We start from the raw sequence: 27,629 nt of genomic DNA, 5'->3' as shown, positions 1-27,629 counted from the left end.
TATTGATTTGTGAAACTACCAATCACACAACCTAACATCAGTTTTATCTCCATTTAGGTACATGATCGTTAACACAAAGTCATTAAAAACCATTATCACAAAGTCATAAAAAAACTTGGAAACTAATAAATTATTCCCGCAGATGCTGGTCTCATTTAAAAAGAAATTCCATATCACCACACAGGCTGGGTTCAATAATCAAAATTACAGGTATATTATACAACAAATATTTTAAAATTGTTATAAACAGCTATTTGTGACCCATTAATTCCCACATTGAGGAATACTCAGGATCTGTGCTAAAAGTGTGGTGAAGCTGACTGAAATTTGGTCTCTCTTCTGGTTTGTATTCCCAACATCGTAACATAATTTTGTACACCTTGTCAGGACACTGTTCAGGTTGACTAAGACGTTGATTAGCTTCTAGTAACTGGATAACCTGAAATATGTTTTAGAACATAATGTTATTATCATTATTATAATGTATATATTTTTTCCATCTCCCAACACGCGAACGTTTTGCATTTCAGATAATTTTTTAAATCAGGAGAGATTTTCCCATATTACATAATAAAAAATGCAAGGATGTACACTACACAATTTTTTTTTTTTTTTTTTTTTTGTTACAGTATGGTTGTTATTAGAATGATCAAATTATACTCTATTTATTTAATTTATAAATAGATTGCATATATATAGTACACTGAAAGGATAGAATTCATGGAATGCCTGGTTCCTGGGCAACACGACGCTGTCACCCCTCTTGCTAGTGGATGAACCCACTGCTTGGCAGGTATACAGAGTGTTTCAAAAGTGATGGTCAATAAATTAAAGGTGAACTGTACAGACTACAATATGCAAAAAAAAAAAGCCTAGTAAACATGGGTCCTTAAGTGAATCATTTTTGAGATATTGCACATTTCTAGTTGGGATCCACCACTGACTTGTTTGTTTAGGTTAGGTTATGCTCATTCTCTCCCTTTCCCAATGATGTGAGACATAGCAGGCATACTAGTACTTGTCAAAGAATAGTCAACATGGAAAGAGGTTACAGCAATGAAGAGTATGCGTACATGCACTTCATGTATGGTAAAGCCAACGGCAGTGCACTTGAGGCTGCACGTTTGCACCAAGAAGCATTTCCTCACTGAAGGCAGCCCAACAGGTGCATCCATCAGGGTACATCAATGCCTAGAGTTGTTGTTGTTATTTGGCTTTTAGGAGCATTTGCAACTAAGGCCATATTGCTCCGGGAATATGCGGTGGTCATTCCCTGACCTTTCCGCATCCTCCGTATTTGGTGGTGACGGGCTCGAACCCCGGTCTAATCAAGAAGCGTGTGCTACGCACTGCTGCTCCTTCCCACCTGGCTTTCAAGGTGCCTAATGCCTTAGAGAATGTGTGTGCTTCGCACATGGAGTACGAGCAGGTAGGCCCAGCAGCATAACACCTGATGTTGAGGAAAGGGTGTTAGAAAGAATAGAATAAAAGTCAGGAATTTCAATAAGGAGGGTTTGCTCTGCAAGAGCGTGTACTGAGTCATAGCAATATGTGGCAAATTTTACATCACCAATTACTGTACCCCTACCATATCCAGCATGTACAAGGTCTCAGCAATACAGACTACCCTCCCAGAGTGCACCCACAGTGAACATTGTGGTGCAATGTTCACTGGGACTTTTTTGCTTATTTTAGTTTGTACTTTTCACCTTTAAATTATTGACCATCATTATTTTGAAACACCCTATATAGGTACACTGCGTTCACACAGACTGTAATTCGATGTCAGCATGGATAAACGTCGTGAGTTAACAGACTTTGAAAGAGGGATGATAGTGAGTGCCTGATGCATGAGTCACTCTATTGCAGAGGTGGTCCAGAAATTGCACTGTCCCTGTTCAACAGTATCAAGAGTGTATCGGGAATATGCATTTCTGGAATAACACTCATTGTGGGCAGTGCTGTGGGCGGAGAAAGGTGGTGGATGAACATGGCCATCTATCTTGCATTGTTTCTGCCAACTGGAGAGCGACAGTGGCACATATCATGGCTGACTTCAATGAGGGAGGTGCCAGAAACTTCTTGATCAAGACCATCAGGTGATCAATAGCTGCAAAAGGTTATGGGAGCCAACAACCCACCAGAGTCCCATTGCTAACATCACGACTCTACCCTCAACTGGGCAAAAGAACATCGGCACTGGATCTTGGAAGATTGGAGACAGCTCTCCTGGTCCGATGAGTCCTCTTTTCAGTTATTTCGAGCAGGTGGGAGGGTGTGTATCTGGTGGAAACCACAGGAAGCTATATCAACAAGGAACTGTTCAGGCAGATGGAATGGTTGGTAATGGTCTGGGGCATGTTCAACTGGTACACATTGGGACCTCTGGTATGTCTAGACACATCTCTGAATAGTCCAGGTTATGTGTCAATCCTTGCAGACTATTGCATCCCTTTGTGATCATCGTGCGCCCACAGGGCAATGGACTCTTTCAGCAGGACAATGCACCTCCCCACAGGGCCATGGTGGCTAAAACATGGTTTTGAGAGCACAGATTTTCCACATATTTTATTACCATGAAATGGCCTCCCTATTCACCAGACATGAACCCTGTGGAGCATCTTGGGATGCTGTGGAATGGTCCGTTTGCACTTTGGATCCTCCACCCAGGAATGTGATGGAATTATCGACAGCGGTGCAGCAAGCATGGATGGAAATACCTGTGGTGCACTTTTGTGAACTAGTGGACTCAGTGCCTGAGTGATTGCCCTTATTTAGGTGAAAGGTGGGCCTACCCGTTACTAGGTAGATATCCCATGATTTCTGTCCACTATATTATAGTAAAACCATATTGTTAATACTTAATTGCCAGTATATTATTATATTATGCCATGATAAATAAAGTGATAACAAGTGTCAGTAAGGTTTCATTCAGAAATCTGACAGTGATTTAGATTTAATGATTCCAGATTTGAAACTTATATTGTTAGTATGAACCAGAGCTATAATGCTCAAATATGTTCTACATTGATATCAATATTTGTAAAAGAATAAGAGAATTTTATCTCGATATGATACGTAGAACACTTCTGTATGATACTCTCCAGAAATTAAAATGAAAACAATAAAAAATTGAAAATCTTACATTACAGTAAGAAATAATTAACAATAAATAAAAATTGAATGAACACAATTAAAAATCAATTTAATGCAATTAAAAAATTAAGTAAAAAATTAATTTAACGAAAAAAAAATTGCCAAACGATTTTCCTTCCTGAAGCTGACAATGCTTTTTGACCATGTTGTGATCATAGGAATGAAAATTATCGAATAGGGGTGAGCATGGAACTTAAATAGGGATTATTTGTCTTCGCATATGCGTGTAAAGGACCACGAGTCAGAGATTAGATATGGCTGGCGAATATTAATACGTTGACTACCGTATCAGCTGTACATGTCCGACACCATTACGTTTTTCGGGCGCCACATCAGACACATTGCCGACACCCACTGTTTCAGTGGGAGCAGCGTCGGCTGTATAGCACTGATGATTGTTGGAAATTTACATTATTTTTGAAAAACGCGGCCTCTGGTGTTACATGTGATGAAATTTGCACGGCACTATGAGAAAAAATAAGTGAGTAACTGGCCATTATTTAAAAATTCTTTATTATTACAAATTTTATAATTACAAAATTATGAAGATTTATGATGTCCAAAACACTCCAAACACATGAAAAGCTGATGAATACAATCTGGGCAATACATCGAAACTCTTTTCCACTTTCTGCTAGCAACTGATCTACTTTCTGACTCTCAATTATGTGCAACAAAAAACGCACATCCTTCTAACTTTCTTGTTGTTTGCGTCGCTTTTTGTCATTAGTATATGAGTGTTACCATACCACATTTTGGCTTTTCACATTTCTCTTTCCGTTCTATATTTAGCAAATCCGTAACTACCTCCTCTACCCGAAAGCTTCTTATTTTTATTTGTTTTCGCGTAGCACTCTTGTATACCACATACGCATTGACAACTGATATTCCGAGTATATATTCTATCGCTAATTTCCAGTACCATGTTACCCCCTTTCTTAGCATTGTGGGATATGAACCCATTTGATCTGACAGATCAATGCCTGCTTTTCCCTTATTATAAGTTAGAATAGGAAGTGGTTTTTTTTTTTTTTTTGCTTCCTTCCATTATTCCTTTACTGGTGGAGGTTCCATCAACCATTTCTGGGGCATGCTTTGTTGTTAGTAGTCTCACATCTCGAGCATCTCACCACTTTAGAACAATAATTCCATTTTTTTTCCCCTTCCTTGGCAATCATCTCTCCTTTATTTAGCTTTGAGTACGACTTATTTGGGCATAAATTTTTTATTTGCTCGTAATGTACCAACAATGTGAGTTTTTTTATGAAGAAACGATAATGCCAGATGGTAGCTGGTATAAATGTTGTCTATGTACAAGGTGCGACCTTCACTTAGAAGTCCTTGCGATAACTCTTTGCAGCTAAACCTACGGATTTTATATAATTTTCAGATTTACCTGAATAGATCTTGCTTGACCAGGTATACATAACCTGGAACATAACTTGAACAGCTTGATTCCATACCTGTGCATTTTATTTGGAATACTGTCAGAATATCAGCCTGCCCCTCCAAGGAATAAGAGTTTCATCAATGACAATCTTCGCCGGGGAAAAATATTTTCTGATATTTCAGCTGCAAAACATCAGGTGTTGTATCTTACTGAGCCTGTCCCCTGGAATAGCAGTTTCATTGTCTGAAAAGTGAATGAGGCACAACAACAATTCAAATCTGTTGCGAGACATAATTTTTGTTACTAAATTATTTTTATAGATAGGTTTGGTTGATCAGTAAGATACAATACTGCCCAATCTTACCAGTCCCATCCACATAAGAAGCCCGAAAAACTTTCTCATCTCATCAGCAGTTGTTGAAACCCACTTTTTTAGATGACTCTGCCATGAAGATCGGGTACTCTGAATTTTTTGTTCGGCATATCTACAACACACTACCATACGTAACATTTATAAAATGCTGATTATCTGTTCTAATGTTTCAAATTGACTTACATGCCAGGAAAAATGTTGAGAACAATCTCTATAGCATTAAACCTTTCCAACCATTTTAGTCATGCTGCCATTATGCATGCCAAAGGAGCATATAAAATTACTCATTGTCTTTTGTATCCACAATCATAAATATTGACAAAGTATTACTTTTTCCTAAAGTTTTTGAAAGCATGATAGTTACAGTACCTTTATTATTGTGTATTCAATCAGAAAAAATATTTCCAACATCAAATTCTATTATTTTAGGTTGTAATTTTTTTTTTTTTAAATCACTATTGGTATTAGAAATATATTTTGATTTCCAGGTAACAGATTTCTACATATTGGTGATCCAGTGTTGGTGCTGACATGAGTACCCATTACAGCCATCAAAATGGTCTTGCTATTCCTATGCAGTACTGGGTAGTTAGCTGGGCCACTGTGCTGCATTGCTGCTTTATTGTGAGATGAGATACATGACACTGACCATGGGCATCAACCACAAGTGACTGTCCCATATGTCATCTCTGGATGAATATTCAATCATGTTAAGTCAGTCACAGTAGACTCATGCAGACACCACAGAATAGGAGAACTTCATCATGTTGGTGGTTATCGAGCCCATTGCTGGCACCTACATGTCTTGGCCCCACAATCATTCCATGTTCAAAGTCGGAAAGATTGACACCAAACCATTTTTTCTCACAGTTACTCAAAAACTGATTGCCATGTATGTGAACTACAATATCAGCTGTTCCCAATTTTGAGCATTCAACAGCATCACAGACCAGTCCAATCCTATGCAAGGGGGGTGTTGCTAATGAAAAGCCAACTCAATGTGTTTAGCTGTCTAGATTAATGTTTCTTTTCAAGGTATCCAACTTGTAATCCAATGTACCCATCCCATTGATTGTTCCATGATTGAAATGTGTAGTGCCCAGGACATTGACAAAATTTATTTTCGTTGTCACATCCTTCATGCACTTCTTAGTTAGCAAAAATCATTCCCACCGATTTTTTTTCTATAAAATTGGAAACATAACCCTATATGATACATGTGGAGAATATTGTTTCTCTGAAATTCTCATAATTATTGAGTAAATAAAAACAAAAGTGCAAAATACTACCATATAATTATAAAAAGTTGATAATATTTTATAATGTTTCAAAGCAATTTACAGTAGGTGACAGAAACTATAGTTGCAAAATGTCACTATGGTGTGGCTTGTTAACAGAGGAATGTTGTGGTGCTGCATATTGGTACAGGATGCTCAAATGATTGAAAAAAAAAAAAAAAAAAAAAAAAAAGATTGACCTTTCTGGGTACATTTTCATTTTTGTTTCTGATTATTAAACTGAAAGTCCTCCACTGGCTGCTTTGTTGCTTCATTGTGGGTTCATAACGAAACACCCATGATCTGTCAAAAGTAACGATGATGTGAAGGCATGCATTATGGAGTTATTAATAAATGTTAACTTAATTTTGTAAGCCCATAAATGTATGTATTTTAAACTAAATAAAGACATACTAAGCACTGAATGAACATTGTGATAGTGAAGATTTAATCAGTAGCTAGTAGTTATGAGCTTCACCAGTAGACTGTGTGCACAAAATGCAAATGGCGACTTTCAGAGGAGCAGAATGAACTTTTTCAAGATGATGTGATTAATGGAACTTATTAAAATTACTCCTGGAGTAGTTATACACAAAGTTTTAAATAATAACACCTATAACAGAAAGAAAATAATGGAAGACAAACTAATTCTCTGTGAACTAATTTAAAAAACAGAAGGTGGCTACCTGAGATCCCGTCATTTCTCCATATGGCTGTTGACCTAATGAAAACATTTCCCACAGAGTAACACCATAACTCCATACATCACTAGCATGAGAAAAAGTTCCATAATTCACAGATTCAGGAGCATACCTAATTTAAAAACACACAAAACTTACAGCTAATGTAATATGAATATTGAACATTTATGAAGTCACTAGTTTTAAAATACGTAATTTTTATTAAAGACAGTTAATAAAATAATTAAATTCATTTCCTAGAATTTTATTAAATTTAAATTTATTTCCTATCTTCTAAGTTAGCTGTCTAGAAAACCTACAAAAAGTTATGTATATGCAACTGTTTTCAATTTTATCTATTCTAAGGTGCTTCCCTTCCCCTTGTCTGTACAACAGGAAAGAAGTAATTTAATTCAATTCAATTCAAGATTGACTGAGCTAACTTAAGCTCACTTGAAAAGTGACTGAGAGATGTTCCAACTACTGTTAATAGGTATTCAGCTTAATTTTCAAGTCTCATAATGCACAGCAAAAAATGATTTCTTAACTATTCACACAGATAAAGACATTATGCATCACCAATGTCAATAACAGTGATGACGTTACAAGTAATTGATCCCAATAGATGAAGGAGAAAGAAAAAGTTGTATTTATACTCGGGCATGTCCGCTAGGTTAGAGGAGTTTACAATGTGGGCTTGAACCATGGCCCACTCAAACAAGTGCTGTGCATTCTCATGCTTGATCACTTGGCTAGTTGGGCTTGATTCTGAAGGTATGGTCCATATTTTATGAAACACCCTGTGTGTGTGTGTGTGTGTGTGTGTGCGTGCGTGCGCAACAGTGTATGATTGAAGATTATGCTTGACAGAGAAATTAAAAATAGGGTAGCACAAAATATTGTGCTGTGTAAACAGCAAGCAAATCCCAACATACAAAGTATATTGATCATTATAGTAATATTCCAAAACAAAATATAAAAGTATGAAAACATGCAATGCATGCAGAGGTATAAAAATAAATCAATTAATAAATAAAAAGCTGAAATAAGTTAACTAGTGCCACCTTCTGAACTGTTAGATTCACCTAAAAGTTCAGAAGGTGGCACAGAATAGTTTTATGCTCCATACTCTGGATGGATCCTTAAGAGGGATACAAGTTTATCATGTTATACCACAAATTTAAAAAAAAAAAAAAGAAACTAATGACAACAGATGACATGAAACTAATGACAATTGTCTTCCTTTTTGTGAAGATATAATTCTATCATAACCAGAAGGGGAAAAAAAAAAAAAAAAAACCCTCATCTGCTGTGTGGTGGGAAATGCATCTTAAGCTAAGTTTCAGCCCTGATTATGTTTTTTGTATAATAAGCATAGTGTTTTCTGTAAATTATTGAAATTATTAAACATAACAGACAATACAAATATAATTAAAATTATTTCATTATTAATAAAAACCAAAGTGACTGCAGGTTTAAGAACAGGATTTTGTTTTGATTATTTTTAGGATGCTTACTTTTCAATCTTCAGTAAAACCATATCAATTATTTTAACATATTTTTGTATATTTTGCAACTAAATATAAAAGAAACAACCCTGCAATATTACTGTAATTTGTTTCATTCACACATGCTATATCATTTAGGTTTAAAATATACTACTTTTAGATAAATTGCAAAAGTTGTATAAATTTACCATTTCACTGGCCACCTTCCACCTGAAGTTGCTTTGTAGTATTCACTACCTGTTCCTAAAGCACGTGATAGTCCAAAATCACTGATTTTAGCCTGAAATATATCAAGACGCTTGGTATAAACTGTTTTCTAATAGTAAATGAAAGTACAAAATAATAATACGAAGTATAAAGTAAATCTGAAACACACAAAACAAGATTTTTTCTACGCAGGGCCAGGCATTTCGGCCCCCGGGCAGAAAGATTTTTTGATGCAAGGGCCCTGCTAGCCCATACCTTAATTTGGTACCATTTCTACATAAGACTGTTAATAGGTATTCAGCTTAATTTTCAAGTCTCATAATGCACAGCAAAAAATGATTTCTTAACTATTCACACAGATAAAGACATTATGCATCACCAATGTCAATAACAGTGATGACGTTACAAGTAATTGATCCCAATAGATGAAGGAGAAAGAAAATAAACCTATGTTTTTTTACATAGGTTCATTATGTTGGTCAAATGCTTTTGCATGGTTTCTTGCTTAGGACTTAAACTAAACATTTCTTTGCAAAATATGTAGAGCCAAGTCTCTCTTATTTACTTACATATTTGATATCTTCACATAATACATTTCAATACAATAAAGTTTCAAAGAACTATATATAATCAGAAAAATTTTAGAAGCAATGTAGTCTACATATATTTTCTCATATAAATAGCCTGCAAACTAATAGGAGCTGAATTACACAATTGTAAACTTAATCTATATACAATTCTTACTTATTCTGTAGTGATCTGTGAATACTGTGATGGTGAAACTCAGTAACTAGACTGAAGTAGGGTCTCTTTCTGCTTGTTAGTTAAAGCACTACAGATGAGAATGTGTTCTCATCTGTAGTGCTTTATTCAAACCTAGACACTTTATGAGTCAAACCTAGACACTCAATGCAGTGAGAGTCTAGGTTTGACTCTGAAGTTCATGCAAACTTAATGTTATCCTGATGTTCTTGGAGATGTTTGTACCAAACAGGTTAAGTCTGACCTATAGATCTGATCACACAGGCACATGAGTTTATAGATCAGTCCCCTGCCAGTGGATTCAGCGGCTGCAGAACAGAGTTTGTGAAGGACAGATTCCATATTGATGTGACTTGAGGGGAAGAAAGTAAAAGCTTGGCAATCTGGTGTAATAAATCTGTGAATTGGGATTCTTGATTAGGATGGATTTGTGGGTTCTAGATTGGCTGATGATATTCACTGCCATCCTATAAATGCATTCCAACTTCTCAATGGGATTTCGTTGATTGGAGCAGGTTCCCCTTCTTCTTTTGCAACTTTCAGTTCATCCCCCTCCCAAGCTTTGAGGTCGACAACACCAAGATTACCTCACCCATTATAACCAGTCTGTTGCTGCATTCATTAACAACAACATTCAGTTCCCATTTCACTAACAAGTCAGTAAACTTGTCAGTTAAAACTGAAGCTAACAGTAATGGTGCATTAGCAGAAAAATAATTTGTGCAATTCTGGCAGAAGATTTTGGAAAAAAACAAGATCTGTACTAGATCTATTCTGCAATATTTTAATGATGAACAAGAGCTGCTCAAGCCTTGAAGCTATTCAAGCTGTTGGCAGGCATCCCCCCACCCCAACTTGATTTGATCACAATCCACAAACAAAAAACAAAGCATGCACTGATGATCAACATGTTCTCCGAGACAAAATTTCATTTTCAAAATCCAAAAACTGAAGCAATGTTGATCACATTCTTCAACAGCAAGGAATCGTTCCCAGGGAATTTGTTCCACAAGGTGAGATGTTGTTATGTTATTGTTGTTATTTTGGTTTTTAGGAGCATTAGCAACTAAGGCCATATTGCTCCGGGATATGCGGTGGTCATTCCCTGACCTTTCCGCGTCCTCCGTATTTGGTGGTGACGGGCTCGAACCCCGGTCTAATCAAGAAGCGTGTACTAGGCACTGCTGCTCCTTCCCACCTGGCTACGGAGGCGCCACACAAGGTGAGACAGAGAATATGGAGTACTATGCACACTTTTACTTTTGGATCATTTGGTTAAAAGAATTTTTAGTGCAGAGGACATTAAAAGAAATGTGACAGAGAAATTGGTGGCAGTCAGTTCAAAAAGTTAAAAAAAATGATTCTAACAGTTCTAATGAGCAAGCTCATAAATGCATAGATTCCCAAAGTGATTACATCAAAAAATATTAAAAGCTTCTTTCACTCTAACATCTGGTTTTCTTTAAACTGAATTAGTCCTGAATTTAATTGTAAAACTTCATAAAATGCAAAAATATCTGAACAGAATCTCTGATAACTATAGATTAAAATAAATTTTATAACTTTGCTACCAAGGGTGTTTAAATGTGGAGATTTCAGAAGTTTTTTATTCTGAAATCCCCATTTATGAATTCTTTGATGATGGAACGTGTCAGTATTGATGAAATATCAATAGGTGGCTTAATTTTAATAACATAAGTGGCCACAGTTATTTCTCATTCCACAAATTATGCCTATGCATTGAAATACTTACATTAAGAATTAATGTTCATTTTACATTCCAGTTAAATTAAAATAATTAATTTTACTATGTACAGAAAAGCAGATAAATAAAATTTCCTTCTATTCACAGTCAGTTATTGTGATGATACTACCACTTACTTGCTGCTTGGATGCTAATAGTATGTTTCTTGCTGCTAGATCTCTATGAACAAATCTTTTACTTTCAAGATATGTCATTCCCCAAGCAATCTGACCAGCCCAAAGCATTAACTCATGATCTACATCTATATGATTTGGATAATCAAGTAGAAAATCTAACATAGAGCCCATAGGAACTAACTCTTGAATCTGAGAGAAAATGAAAATAAATACATATAAAATTATTTCTTTCAAATTTGAAGATCTGTTTGTCAACAGACCAATAAAAAGAACATTAATAAGGATATATGGTTAATGCAATTTATTTTGCTCGTTCAAACTTTTAAAGTAATTATTGCTATTCAATTTTGGCTTGCAAAAGCTTCTAGAATTCAGATCCAGAGTAAAAATGAATCAAGTAATAGATATAGAGGAAAAGTATTATATCAAAAATGAAGTAACAATGAGTCTTTTTACAAATTTTTGAAATTTTCTGTGTTAAAATTATATTGGGCAACCATGTTAAGAACAAATTAATATTTTAAAATATTTATATAAAGTTCTTAGTTTAAAAATTTTCAAAATTTCATGAAGACAGAGAGCCTGCCACTAGTGAAAAATTCAGTTCATGGCTCAGGCATTTTCAAGAAACTCATTCTGGAAAAGGTTAATCATTGGAAATAATAGTATATTTCTGAGCAGTGCAGACAGTCTGCCAGAGCAAGTCATGGGATCTTGTCAGTGACATACAGGAATTTTGCTAGTAGGGATAAGGAGGTGATTATACCTTTTTATAAAGCAGTGACAATGGTCAGGCCATATTCGATGGTCATTTTTACAGTAGCAAAACATTGCTTCACTGCTCAAGGATGTCCAATTAGAAAAAAAGGATGTGAGTAGGAATGGTCTCACATCAACTTTTCTAATTGGACCTTTTTTTTTTTTTTTTTTTTTTTTTTTATGGACTCTTTGTTATTGTATCCACTATGAATAGACAGAGATAGTTATATAAGCTGGAAAATATTGCCATTCCAGACTTCAGGCAGAGGCATTAAACCAGGTGATCTTTCTAAATAATTTTCTTTTAAAATTAATCAACAATTATAATTTTATTATTCTTAATAGCATGTTTTTGGAATAAGACAATGGTTTCCTGTAAAGCAACTAAAAATCAATCTTCATAAAGATTGAATACATTATTTACAATACTATGAAGTATTTTAAAATAGTAAAGATTCACACTAACCATCATAAGAGGGGGACCAAGACACACTCCCAACAACTGCACAACACAGGAATGATCTAAAGCAACCATTACATCAACTTCTTGAATGAACCCTTCTTTGCCACTTTGGATGTGTTCATCCCTTAAAGTTTTAATTGCAACTTTTACCTAAAAATCAAGCAAAAAGTGGGGGAAAATTATATAATACTATACTAAGAAAATCCTTGCAATAGCTGTAAAAGTATTAACATGCGAGACAGCAGGCACTGTATTAAGAAAAACAATCTTTATTGAAATAAGGACATTTCTGTGTACATTCAAAAGATTTATTAGGTTAGCTAATGACTCAGCTTACAATTACATTAATCAATGACATAAGGAGCTTTCTAAATATATCTTTTTTTGGAAATATAATTAAATTTACTAAAATAGTCAGTTTTTTCTCTGATGATCTGCTTTATGGTAAGCTAAGCCTTTGCAGAAAATCTGAATTGTCTTGCAAATCAGTGTCTGTAGCTATATTTTTTGTTTGTGGTTTATTTATTTTAGTACATAGCTGCATAATTTTTTTTCCTTTCAAACAACTTCCATAATTAATCACTTCCATGAACTGTCAGATTCAAGCATTCTGCAAACTGGTGTATGTACATTTTTTTAAAATTTTTTTTATTATTCTTTATTATTTTTGTATATAGCTGCTTGTAATCTTTTCCTTTCAAGCGGCTTCCATGGTTAATCTCTTCAGTAAACAGTGAATTATTTATGCACTCAAAAAACAGATTTAATTCCAAACAACCCCAACTGATTACAGTTGTGAAATTTTATGTAAAATTTCTCAACCGTACTACCACTGAGCATTTTTTTTTTTTTCCCCTTAGCTCTTAGCTGTTCAAAACTGACGTCAAATTGGTCTCTGGCTTGCATAAGTGCAGACCAACATATGTAGCTGTAATTGGTAAGGGCAGTTTGTACTAAGTTATGAAGTTTACTGAATAAATCATGGTACTAAATGAGAGAAATGTGCCACCCTTTCTTGCATGGATTACAAGTTTTAAACAGCAAACAATACCCTCTATTTAACAGGTACATAAAATTGTACATAATATGTGAAAAATAACATAGTGCTTATTTTAATTATTAAAATCAGCTTACTAAACTAATAAATATGGTATGAAACCCCCCCTACACAGATGTTCAGTCAGGAGGGTGATCTGTCTTACAATTAATTATTTACATTATATACAATTATATACTCCTAAAATATACTGTACCGGTATAATGTTAATTCTTAAGTAAATAGTGCTTTAAAAGAGCTTAACTCAGGATGCTAATATGAGTTTAAATTTTGTAAAGAATTAAAAAAAAATTATATTAATAAATGGATACCTACCTGTACTCCACTTGGACTTAACCATAATCCTCGAAGAACAGATCCAAATTCTCCTTCTCCAATTGCATCACCTAATTAGAGATAAAAAAAAAAACAGAAAATGTCTTGTACCAATGAAAGATAATTTTTCATATGAACTATGGTTAACAAAGTTATAGTTCTATGCATTTCATTAAGAATAAACACACACACAAAAGACAATTACTGTTATCATGTGTACACCATGGTAGTGAATAAATTTCCATTTTGTGTGATCAAATGACACACTTAGTTAATGATAGGGGAATTAATTTAAATCCTAAAATTAGTCCTGCCTTATTTCTTTCAAAAAAAAAAAAAAAAAAAAAAAACTCAATAGATTTATAGCAAGAAATATCTGTTCTACTTCTTCATTTCCATATGATTTCAGCTTCTTAATGAATGCTAAAAAAATTCATTAGAATTCATTAAGTTAAAAGTGATAATTAAAATGAAGTTGTCAGAAATGGTGAGTACTGATTGCAAGGCCAACAGAAATGCCACATCAATAACATATGTATGCTCAAAGTTTCCTTGAAGGCAGGAAGGTAGCCAGCCAAAACACATCCTAATAATGCAAATAAGATACATATATGAAATGAATAGTTTGCATCAAGGCCTTAGAAAAAGTGACTATTAATTGACAAAATGGATACTTTAGCGTATTTGATCACTCATTATCGTTGCAGTTCATGAGATGCCAACCAACAGTAGTTTGCATCATGCAACAGTTCCGAACGACCTCTACTGCCACTGTTTCTAGCCATGCTATATTTTTCACTAATGCGGCTTCAGCCCGGAGATAAACTAAATCATTTCAAATGGTACAACTTTATTTTTAATGAGCTAAAAGAACCAGATGATTTTCTCTCACAAATGTTATGGTTTGATGAAATGAAGCTTGAGGATTAGCAAATAACCTATATACTTGGTGAGGTTGAATTAAAAAGAGCAAAGCAAAAGGATTTGGGAGTTATGACAAGGGCATTCATGAAGGTGCGTGAGAATGAAGAAGACACTGAGATGAATCAATACAAAGATGTATTGATCAATACAATTTAATAGAGTAGAGAAACATGGTATGGGAAGGTTACAGAACAATGAAAAGCTATAAGCTGTAATAGTAACAAAAGATAGGCTAGCCTAAAATTGAATCAGATCAGACCCTTGTGTAGTAGATAACAGAGCTAATGTTTACGTATAGTGAAGATGGGCTATGTGTGTGAGAATAACCACGATCAGACTAGTGATATATTGAAATTATAGAGAACTTATTTATTAGAAAAATATTCATATCTAAAAGCAAATAAGGCTCCTGGAGTTGATGGCATATATCCAGTAATTTTGAGGAGGGGGGGCAAGAGTCCATCATCAGACATGGAGTGATCCTCCCTTTGGATTGGTGAAGTGCCAATGTATAACCAATGTATAAAAATGGTTCTAAGAGTGAAATGAGTACATGTAACTACAGAACAGTCAGTCTGACTTTGGTGGTAGAACATGGAGACAATGATAAAGAATGCAATACAGGATATTTATACAAAACAGAATTCTGAATTAAACACAGCATGGTTTTGTAGAGGAGTAAATCAACGTTTAACCAACCTAGTTGGCTATTTTGAGCTATTTTGGCAGTTATTCATGAGCTGGATGTAGGGAAAATTTTTGATACTGTTTATTTGGATTTTAACAAAGAAACTTGGTTCAGTCCCTCATTAGAGGTTACTGTATAAGCTAGAACACGTTGGGATCATGGATAAGATTTTAATAACCCACTGCCTGCTGCCCTGCAGCCAACCTGTGATCAATGGTTATTCTTTATATTAGGGCTAACATTAGAAGTGGAATTCCCCAAGCATTGGTTCTGGGACAAATGTTTCTGATTTTTTAAAATTACATTGATGAAGGGATAGAGGGCATGATGTCAAATTTTTCAGAAATGTAAACATTGGGTAATTTAGGTAATGATGAGAATCAAATTTTTCAGAAATGTAAACATTGGGTAATTTAGGTAATGATGAGAACCAAGCAGTGCTCCCACAGGATGACTTGGATAGGCTCCGAGGATGGTCAGAAAAGTGGCATATGTTTTAACACTTCATTCCTTCAGGAACAGTAACCTCAAAATAATTTGTATGCTTGGTGGAGTTGAAGCAAAAACAATAAAGGAAAAAAGGAATTTGGGGGTTACAATCGGACAAGAAGTTCTCTGAGCAGTGCAGACAGACAACAAGGCCTACAGTGTCATATCGATGGTTTATCAAACATTTGTTTGTAGAGATAGGAAGGTCACAATCCCATTGCATAAGGCAATTTAAGACTGTACAAGGAATAGTTTCCACAGTATTCCACACACAGTCTTACAACTAAACATGGAGACCATACCTAAAATAAGATGATCATCGTGAAAGGGTCTAAAGATGGGCAATTCACTTGGTGAGACCTGCAAAAGAGCACCCATATGAGGAAAGATTTCAAATATGTAGATTACAGAGCTTGACAACCACACACCTTAGAGCAGTGTTTCCCAAACTTTCTGAGCCCACGCCTCCCTTGACCTGTAAAATTTTCCCGGCGCCTCCCTTGAAGTAAAACATCCATAATTATGCAATTTCTAGTTCTTCAGCAAAACTAGAGTTTCTCCTATTGTGTGTGGTTTTTTACATTTCGCGATTCTGTAAGAAACTTGGTATGACGCTAGCAATGCATTTGATGGAACAGAAGCTATTTTTTTGAAAGTTTGCTTTTGTTTATTAAACTCATGTATATATTTTTTTTATTTATATATGTTATGTTATGAAAATTACATTTCTGTTAAACTTTTCGCGCCTCCTTTTGCACTAGTTCGTGCCTCCCAGTTTGGAAATCGCTACCTTAGAGGGAGATGTGATTGAAGTTTATGAGGACAGAGTATATAGTAAAATAAATAAGGCAAAATTTTCTCTTAAAGATGATTCCTGTTTCTAGCCATGCTATATTTTTCACCGATGAGGCTTCAGCTTGGAGATAAACTAAATCATTTCAAAAGATGCAACTTTATTTTTATAGTTCGGCACCAGGTCATAAATTCAAATTATGGGTAAAGAGTTTTTTAGACTGGATTGCAGGATGTTTTCTTTTAGTGAGAAAGTTGTTATTCATTGGAATAAGGTTGCCTCTGTGGGTTGTTGAGGCTGATAGTTTGAGGAAATTCAGGTCTGTGCTGGAAAGTTATGCATATGAGGAGGGAAACAGTTTTTTCCTATTTGTATATTTTATCTTACTATTATTTTTTTTGTTTTTTTCTCTGGCTGATGCAGCAAAAACCTGTGACTTCCTTGTACTTTGTTGAATAACACATTCAACAAAGTACAAGTGGCATGGCCATCGTGATCGTTTGGTTTTGCAGCTGATATTTTTTCCTCTATACAGTTAATACTAAATCATAAGCTTCATAAGGGAAATTCACAATTCATCAAGTCAAAGACACCAAGCTGTAATACAGTTGCAATGAAGTTGCAATGCAGCAGAACTATGTGGTGTGTTATATGGATCAATGAACTTGTTGGGCACTCCTTCCATTAGGGAACACTCACAGGCAATCAATTTCAATTCAAAATGAAGAAGCTTCACGCCACAAAACTTTAGCAGCCAGGAAACATTCAACTCCCATCTTTGTTGAATGTGTTGAATAACATTCATCAAATGTGGGTGTTGGATTTGGTACCCCAATGGCATGGCCATCATGATCATTTGGTTTTTTTTTGCATCTGATATTTTTTCTGAAATATTCCAAAATACTTAAAAGGCAGTGCATGCTTGGCCCACCACAAAACTTGTTGACTTGATGCAGGGTTGTTACACTGATTTTAAAAACATTTTCACAGACAGAAATATGCAATATCATCCTTTAGTTGAAGGTAGCTATTTGGGGTACTAATTTGAAAGTTTATGGGGGCTACAGTAATAATCGAGTGAATCAGTATTTGAATACAAATATACTTTATTAACACATATCACAAAATATGCAAAATAAATTTTATATTGAGTTCAAGGAACCTTTAATGTACAAATAAATGGCAAATATGATCTTACTCTACAACTATGGTTGTCTTTTCAGATCCAAATTTTGAAACTGCATTTACTCAAAAGCTACTGATTCTATATGTGCTTCAGACAGAAAACATCTGTCTCAGCAAAATTTACAATTTTGCAGCTGACTTATTTTTCTCAATCTCTCAGATTGACTTAGTGGCACATTCCATCCTAAGCTTTCCCTTTTAGGACAGTAAATTTATGAACTGTGATAAGCAGATTGCATATTTTAAGATTATGTTACTAAAGTAAGATAACTTTGGAGTACTAATTTGAGAGTCTGTGGGGGTTATATTCCTTAGTTATGTTACTAAAGTAACATAACTAATGAATATAATCAGAAATAAGCTAACTGCAGTGATAAAAAAAAAAAAAAAAAAAAAAAAGAGATAATTTCGTACCTATTGTAAGTGCATCTCTTCGAATGAGATTTGGTGCAGAGTATCGTTGGCCACCCGATGACATTTTTCTCTTGGACACTGTCATATTATTATTGTTGTTATTATTAATCAATGCCTAGAAAGATAAACAATCTTGATGACTGTAGAAGTGAAACTGTAATAAACATTCACAATACTTCAATATATATATCGAAATACTTGAAACTACTAATGAAATGCATTGCTGATTAGATTTTTCCTATGAATTAATATACCAAGTAAAACAAATGGTCACTATATTGTTCCTGGTGGTTGCTAGTCCAAACTGATATGGTGAAAAATAACACGAAGTGGTTTAATTGTATGCCTGTAAATGAAGGACCTTCTTATTTAAATTAATTTACATTTTGATTATGTGGGATTAAATGGACTTTTTTGTGCATGTAAATAAGTTTCTCTATATGGAAGAGATTAACCACAAATTTAATCAAACATTTGGCATATCTCTTCATGTTCAGCTATTCCAAATATTGTTAAACTAGTCACCAGCTTATAAAAGCATTCTATGATCAGTTTACATAGGTGCAACTGGAAAGAGCAGATAGCACACTAAGTTATGAATAGGCAATGGTGCTGAAAGAGAGTAACATTATGCTTTTTGCATGGATTGCATGTACAGGGTAGTGTCACAACTAGCAGATAATGTCAAGATTGAGAGAGCATTTAATGATCATCAACAAGTGGCATTTCTTCAAGATGACTTAGAGAGACTTCAAGGATGATCAGAAAAGTGGCAGCTGTGTTTTAATGCAGAAAAATGCACTTGGGAATTAGCAACCTCCAAATAACTTATTCACTTGGTGGGGTTAAATTAAACAAGTACAGGAAGAAAGGGATTTGGCAATTGTGACAATATGTTGGACATGAAGTTCTCTGAACAGTGTAGAGAGGCAGCAAGGAAGGCCTGTGTTTTACTGTCAACGATTTATTAAACATTTTCTTGTAGAGATAAAGAGGTCATAATGCCATTATATATACAGCAGACTCTTGATTTACCAGGATCGGATTAACTGGGACACTTCAAGACTCCAAATAAAAAAAATCAAATCAACCAGAAATCATAAAATTTAAGTAATAACTAGAATAGGTATAAACAAACAAATAGGTATTTTGCAAGTCGTAAATAAGCAACGTTATAGTCGTCATTGGGAGATTAATGTGCCTATTATCTTGCAATCCCCACTGTCTTCACACCTGCCACTTAAAAAAAAAAAAAAAAAAAAGAGACAAAATGTTTAGGTTATTTTAGTACATCGGGTTGATTGTTGTGTTCCATCGAACTGCAAAAAGACAAATTTTGTTTCGTTATTTATGTCAGGGATGTTGAAATTTTTTTTATAGTAAATATATATATATATATATTTTTTTTTTTTGTTTATAAATTGCGAAAATGATGGGTAAACGCAAGAGTTGCATTTTCAGTTAAACAGACTCGAAATTATTCAAAAGTTTAAAAACAGTTAATCCGCTAAATCTCTAAAGAACCATTATGATGTTAGTGACCAAACCATATACGACATTGTAAAAAATAAAGGGAAGCATCATACTGGACATACGAGTAGTACGTGGTAAGTTTGTTTTTTATCTATCGCCATATTTTTTTATGTAGGTTGCTGACCATTTTTCGACACAATAAGTCCCTGACTTATGCAACTACAGATTTGTGTAAATTTGTTTTCACTCAATTTTTTTTTATTTTGTTTTTTAGGATTGTAAAATTTAAAACAAAAAAAAAAAAAAAAAGTCAATAATAATAATAATAATAAGCAATCAATAACGACGATCACGGCACACACAAATTGCACAAGTGAGATACGGAGTAACAAGCAAAAAAATAAGAAAGAAGAGAAGATTCTTACAATTATTTATGTTTTTTTTTTTTTTTTTTATGTGACTAAAGATTTCAGTGAAGGGGACACACATTTCACCATAATAACGTGAAAACCCACAGAATTCCAGCTATCGGTATCATTGCAAATGCAAGAAGATCGAGTTTACTACCCGTTTATAATAGATTGTGCTAAGAGAAAAGCCCAATAAATCGGAAAGTGCAAATTATTTTTATTGTTTTTTGATGCCCTCCAGAAATGTGCTTTAGTAAAATGTGAGCTCGCAGGGGTGATAATAGTGAGTTTTCGCCTTAACCCTGTGAAGTTCTTTACAGAAAATTTCATTTTGACAGTTATCATGGTGTCGACTAAGAGAATAATTACAGCGGTACTAGTAAATCTACCAAGAAAAGGAAAGTGATTGATTTGGATCAGAAAAATTAAACTAATAAGAATGTATGAAAATGGTCAAACATTAAAATGTATCGTGCTGAATTCAGATTTGTCAATAATAATACAGTAGCAATATGTTACTAGTCATTCCCGAGTTACATAAAACTCGACGAAGTAAGAAGTCCTGGAACGTATCCCTTACGTATGTCGGGGACTTCTGTATTTTTGGATTAACCAGGAAATTGATTATCCAGGATTTGTTTTTTACCATCTATCCTGGAAAACTGAGAATCTACTGTAATACAATTGAACAACTGCACTTAGAATACTAGGTATGTTCAAGCATGGAGATCACACCTAGAAAGAGACAAAGCTTCTTGAAAGGATACAAAGAAGGGCAAAATGTCTAGTGAGATTGGCAAAAGAGCAACATTAAGAGGAAAGACTTTGAATAAGTGGGCTACGGAGCTTGGTAACTAGGTACCACAGAGGAGAAAGTAAAATGAATGAGAGTGTAATTTGCACTGTTATAAATGATTCCAGAACTACGGGCCATAAATTCAAATTACAGAGAAAGAAGTTCACTGCAAATGAACTGCAAATGATTGCAGTGAATTGTCAATTACTGGAATAAGTTGACACCATGGGTGGTTGATGATTCTTAATGTTTTAAATGAACTTTCAAAATTCACTATTGAATTAATACAATATTTGACTTTAAAAATATTGACACTTGATTTAATACAGCTGTGTTCTTATCTATATCCTTTGAACTTCAAATTAACCAGATTTTGTATTACAGTTTTTCACAGAACAATTTCTATCGATTTATGACATATTGGAAGTATTTTATCATTATCATTCCAAGAGCAAAACAGTTTTTAATTGAACAAGTGATGTTCTCTCATGGATGAGTTCTCATGTCTTTCTGATTCATTTCTAGTTTTTCTCTTGGGCCCTGATTGGACTACCAGCAAGAGCTTCATCAGTTTTGCACTGACAAAATCAAGCCATCAGCCATCAACTCACTGGTGATGATTTAATGGCATCGCTATCTTAGGCCACATTGTATATATTTTGTCTATATAAATGTGTGTGTGTGTGTGTGTGTGTGCGCGCGCGCGCGCGCGCACACACTGTCCAGTCAAAACATCATGCCCCCCAATGTTTTAGCAATTGGCTATTTCTCTCAACCTGGTGGCACACAGGTCACAGTGCGAACTGGTAAATGTGATACTTCAGGTTCATGACATACAGTTGATATAAAGAATTTGATCAGCATGGGCAAGGGATGTGATCTAATGTGATCTGACAGACTTTGAAAAAGGGGATCAGTGTTGGGTACTAGTTGAAGGGTGGCAGTATTATGGAAGCAAATCTTGTGGGCTGTTTGCAGTGCATGCTGTAGTTAAGATATTCTAAGAATGGACGGATGGTGGAAACAGCAGCAGTTGCCAGGCACTGATGCCTCAACTGTGGCTCTGGTGAACATAAGCTATCCTGAATCGTGCAAGTCAATAGACAGAAAATGGTGGAATGACTGACCTTGGACTTTAACTTTAACACTGCTGGATGACCAGCAGTGTTTCTAAGACCACGATCCAGTGAACCCTCCTTCGTATGAGCCTTTAGAGTAGGCACCTGATCAAGGTACCCACTGATGACACTGGAAAAAAGCAAATGAACACGCTTCCTACTATGCTGTATGGATTGTTGTCATACTCTTCACAGTTGAAGAGTATGGCAACAAACTGCAGAGAGCAATTACTCTGATGTCATTGTTCAAAAGAAACAAGTGGCAGCAGTTTTGGTATGGTTCCATTTGGTGATGTTTTTCTAGGAGTCCACATACCCCCAGACTGTACTTTGAATGCTAACCACTGTGGCTGACCAGACACACTCCTTCATAGTGACTGTCTTCCTGGATGGCACAGGCATGTTCCAACAAGATAATGCATCCTTTCATGTTGCCAGTATTGTTTGTGAGTGGCTCACAGAAATGATTTTGAAGTTCTATCTTGGCTGCCGAATTCACCAAATATAAATCCAACAGAACATCTCTGGAATTATATGGATCGACAGATCCAGTGTTCGAATCCTCCACCACAGACTTAACTTGTTAACTGCAAACTTGGTAAGTAGCCTATAGGCATCGGACCACCCAACTCCACCACAGACTATTGCAGATCTACAGGATGCAATCCTGGTGACACAGTACATCATATCTCCTGCAGTGGCCTTATAGAGTCTGTGCATCACCATTGGTGGAAAGATGAGGACATACCAACTATTAGGTAGGTAGTGATCTACTTATGAGCATCACTTCAACCATAGAACTTCTGTTTATTCACTGACAACTTCTTCTTTACACTGGAACTCTTGAGGAATTCTTTGGTGTCCCCCCCACCCCAGAACAACTGTCTAGATTTCTTATCAAAATACAATCTGCTTAGTCTTTATTTGACTCTAGCATGTCCAACTGCATTGCACTTCAGCAGTTTCATTTATATCATTGTGCTGTCCCTCTTAATATATGCACAAACAATAGTTGCATAAAATGCAACTTTTTTTTTTTTTCAGTAACTTACTTTTAGAATATATTTGGCATGTATTCATGTATTTTATTATATTTATATTTTAGTAACTTGGCACTTTTTTATATAGTTTTTGGGAAAATCCCTTAATTTTTTATATTATAACATGGACACAAAAAAAAATTATCAATTATTGAAGTCATTATTCAAATCTGTTACACTCAGTGAGTCACTATGGTAGTACAAATCAGCCTTGGACTAACACACTTCCATTCACTACTTTCCTCTGAACTATCCTATTAGCTATTAGATAGGTATAATACTAATATCATTACACAGTATTTTGGAAGAATCTCATAAGAAATCATTTTTACATATTTTAGACAAAGAATAGTATCAAGGGCAGTAATGGTTTAAGAGGTATAAAGGGTCTGCATTTAAATAGGAAATTTCCAATGAGATTGAAGGAAGCATTTTTAAGATTAAACTTAGAGCAGGACTGTGCTTTATTACCACTTACTTTTTTTAATTTTCATACTGCCAATTCTTTTTATAATTTTAAAAGACCATTTAATCAATGAATGTTTCTAAGTTCAAACTATTAATTGCTCTAAACCTATGTGTGTGGAGTCTGTCTATAACAGAATGTTGTGTACTCTTTTATAGAATGTATTATAGAACATTGTCTAAAATTTGTAAGAAATATGAATGAAAAGATTTTTGAACACACAAGTGTGTGTGTACTCAGCTAACCCAAAAAGTTAAAAACTCTGTTTTCATTTTTTAAAAAAAATACAAAATCATTTACAAGCATTTATTTCATTTTTAATTTTTTATTATGTAATAATTTTAACTGTGAAAACTGTCCCAATACATGCTTATCATTTCAGCATTACATTCTCGAGGAAGATTTGAAAATGCTAATTATTAATTCATTCTTCATGACATATATTAAAATGATAATCATGTTATTTACAAATACTGTTTCTTACCTCACTAGTAATGCTGTTTGTGTTTTTAATCAGTGGCTCTGAAAAGAAAACGGGACATAAATTCAACAAAGGGAAAACCTACCATTTAAATAATTTTTACATTATGAAAATAAACTATGCACAATGTTAACCTGTAAGCAGACATGTACCGAAAGAGATATCTTAAGGGAACTCTCCAGAATGATTGAAACAACTGCCACAATTAACTTACTGTAGCTAGAGTAGTTTGAGTGTGGCAGTTGTTTCAACCACCCTGGAAGTGTGGCAATTATGACATTGGTTTTCTTACTGAAATATTCTGCCTTTATTAAAATAATGACAAAATTTTCAGTCATAAATAATTTCAGAATTGGGAATCATTTCCATAAATTCAAATTATGAGGAAAGAGGTTTAGACTGGATTGTAGGAAGTTTTCTTTGGGTGAGGGAGTTGTTAATTACTGGAATAAATGACATTCTTGCGTATTTGAGGTTGACAGCTTGTTGAAGTTCAAAAGTTAGCCAAATAAGCACCTACATAGTGAGAAAGGAAACACGTTTGTAGTTTATTTTTGTTTATTTATTTGATTTCCCATTTCTTATTTTGATTATTATTATTGGCCGATAACACCATTAGCCTGGGGCTATCCTGAACTACAGCTAATATCAATATTGTGAAATCTTTTGGAAATGGTGCAGAGTTGGGGGGAACTCTGCACCATTTCCAAAAGATTCCATTTCCAAAAGTGTTGCTGGTGAAGTAGCACTCTGGTGCTACTTCACCAGCAACACTTATACCCTCACTAAGGGTTCTTGTACTGTAATCCTATGATACTATCAGCATTCAGGTTATGATCAGGCCAAGAATATTTCTTCTCCTTGTACTTTTCCTAACATGCTGATCTAGATAGCAATCAAACAGTTCATTTAATTCATTTCTTTCATTCATTCATTTTAAATTGTTATGAAAGATTATAATTGAAACTCATAATTATTCACCCTTTCCATCTACATGTACTCTCATCATACTCATCACAAAGGGAGTAGGGGTCTGTAGGCTACCACTACTCAATTTTTATTGTTGTTTCCTACTAATTCTAACCACAGAGACTGCTGGCACATAGTAGTTCCAAATCTCTGATTGCTCTTCTTACCTCCCTCTCTACTGGCCTGTCCTTCCAAAAGCGTAACAAAACATATCTATTTCTAGGTGCCCTCTGGTTACTGTTAGCCTCATAATGTCAGTTAGTTGTTCTATCCAGGGATTCAAACTCACCTATTTTATTGATAAACTCCTGACGTTAACAGTTCAGACTAAATTTTTTTTTTATTGTTTCCTACCCTTACATGTCTTTTCATAAAAGTTATTTAAGTTTGGTGTTTGTTGCATTAGCTTTCCACTCATTTAAAACATTGGTATCCTTGACACAAATTTCTAATACCAGAAGACTCTTTGGCTTTTGTTGCCTTATATAAGCAAGTGTTACTATGACCCATATTGTTACAAACACTTGTCACCAATGACAGTGATCATCTTTGCACCATCTTTGCTCACAAATATGCCATCTCTACAAAATATACTCCTTCTGCCTACTAGAGCAGGCTATGCTGATAAAAGTTTCCACTCAAAAGCCTTATTCAGCTGATTCTCAACTCAAGACTTGTGTCAAAAGACCCTCAAATTAATCCATAAGGCTTTTATCATACAGTTCTTTTATAATCATGACTAGGCAGAATTACAGATAAATACATTCTTACCTAATTTCAGCATGCCCCTATACTTGTCCATCAGGTCATGATTAATTATCCACTGAGAATAAGTAACAACAATCTTCTCTATCGGGGAAGCATTACTTATTCGAAGTACAACTGAAAAGGCAACTCGTTGTCTATTCAGTTGTACACAAAAAGGCATTCACAATATGATATACCAAAGTTATTATTATAACAGTTATTATTATAACTGTGTTATAATAATAACTTTGGTTAATTTACTGCTTACAGACATGATGCATTTGCACTAACTTATATGTAAATTTTCCAACAGTCTGAGCCTTTTGCTCCAAATCTTTAAAAAATATTTTTTTTTAAATTAAATATAAATAAATATGTATAATGTAATACACACATACATACCTGGTTTAACAGGAATGACTAGATTTGTAGGAAGACCATCAGCTAACCGAATGTAGTGATCAATGACATGTTCCAAGGAATTCAAGTAAGGCCCATCATCAATAAAATAGTACTTTCCCTGTTTGTAAAAATAAACAATTAAACAGAAAAAAAAAGCACATAACATTCATATAATTAAATATAAGACATTTTTCCAAGTGACAAAATTACAGTTTAATGGAATAGTAAAGTAAAAAAAAAAATCCTCAATTAACAGTATCCAAATAAACTAATATGTTGAAATTCCTGAATTCATCTACCGAATTCTGTCTTTGGGAAAGGACTTCCTCACTAATTGAAGAGCACTCTCTTCAGATCACACAAACTAATGTTTATTTATTTTTGCAGTTCAAGTGAAAAGAGATGCCCCTCGATGGTGCAACTGTAAACAGAATACACTATACTATAGAACTGCACTATACGACTACATAAACACAAAGGTGTTTATATACTTGTGTAGTGCAATTGAAAAGAGGGTGCCCTTCCTCATAGTGAGAACCTCCTTTTCTGGTCTGAAGACAGAATTCCAGTTTATTTCAGTAATGTAGCCATTATAGTGGAAAAGTTCATACAAATTGTAATCTATGAATCGCTGACTTACCTGTAACCCAAGCTCCTGGCCTTTATTAAATAAATTTTGATTTACACTGATAAAATAACAAATAGTATAAAAATTATACACATGCACAGGATAAAAAAACAATAAAATAACTATATATGTACAATTAAAATTCAGGAAACATGTGGTTTTGACAATACACAGTGCAGCAGGGGGAAAACAAGGCTGATGCTAGAAAAAAAATAAAATAATAATGATCCATGTATGAGTAAACTGATGCTAACATGGGAGTGTTAGACGAGTCGGAAAACTGCTAACTTGGGGGGAGGGAAGAGACACAGAATAATAGATTAACAAAATCCATAGGCAGATTTGAAAGTGATTCTTGCACTGCTTCTATTAGAATGAGCAACAGCCCAGAAAGCATGGTGCTGGGGATTTTAAGGACTGCTGGAAGTCATCATGGAAGAAGTAAATACATGGGCTGTGTTAGGATAACTAACAGTAAGAACAGGTGCATGTATACTTGCATGTACACTAATGCTAGAAGTAGTATAGTAAATAAATTTGATGAATTTGAAGTGCTGGACAAGACATCAAATGCAAACACTGTTGGGATATCACAGACATGGTGTCACTCAGATATAAGGGATGCCGAATTTGAATATAGGGAGTACAAATGTGTACAGAAAGGACAAACAGGATAGGGGTTATGCACTTAGTTATGAAGAGCACTTAAAATCTAAGGCAGTGTATTGAACTGACATAGGTAGTCAAAGCAATGTTGAGTCAGTTTGGTGTGAGTAAT

General features: G+C 34.6%; 1 protein-coding gene across 1 annotated transcript in view; it reads right to left on the bottom strand.

The window, feature by feature from the left end:
- Positions 1 to 250: 250 nt before the first annotated feature.
- Shark (SH2 ankyrin repeat kinase) overlaps positions 251 to 27,629 on the bottom strand; it is a 72,836-nt gene continuing 45,457 nt past the window's right edge. The window contains exons 10-18 of the mRNA XM_090370407.1: positions 26,224 to 26,341; positions 24,109 to 24,146; positions 18,322 to 18,436; positions 13,829 to 13,899; positions 12,460 to 12,606; positions 11,235 to 11,423; positions 8,573 to 8,664; positions 6,883 to 7,009; positions 251 to 439 (exon numbers count right to left, since the gene is read on the bottom strand). Of these exons, the coding sequence (XP_090226533.1) occupies positions 251 to 439; positions 6,883 to 7,009; positions 8,573 to 8,664; positions 11,235 to 11,423; positions 12,460 to 12,606; positions 13,829 to 13,899; positions 18,322 to 18,436; positions 24,109 to 24,146; positions 26,224 to 26,341 (1,086 nt within the window). The remainder of the gene's footprint in view (positions 440 to 6,882; positions 7,010 to 8,572; positions 8,665 to 11,234; positions 11,424 to 12,459; positions 12,607 to 13,828; positions 13,900 to 18,321; positions 18,437 to 24,108; positions 24,147 to 26,223; positions 26,342 to 27,629) is intronic.

The sequence above is a fragment of the Mastigoproctus giganteus genome, chromosome 1 (assembly GCF_048544385.1).
Source record: "Mastigoproctus giganteus isolate SK-2022 chromosome 1, ASM4854438v1, whole genome shotgun sequence".
Lineage (NCBI taxonomy): Eukaryota > Metazoa > Arthropoda > Arachnida > Uropygi > Thelyphonidae > Mastigoproctus > Mastigoproctus giganteus.
This window is presented reverse-complemented; position numbering and strand designations above follow the sequence as displayed.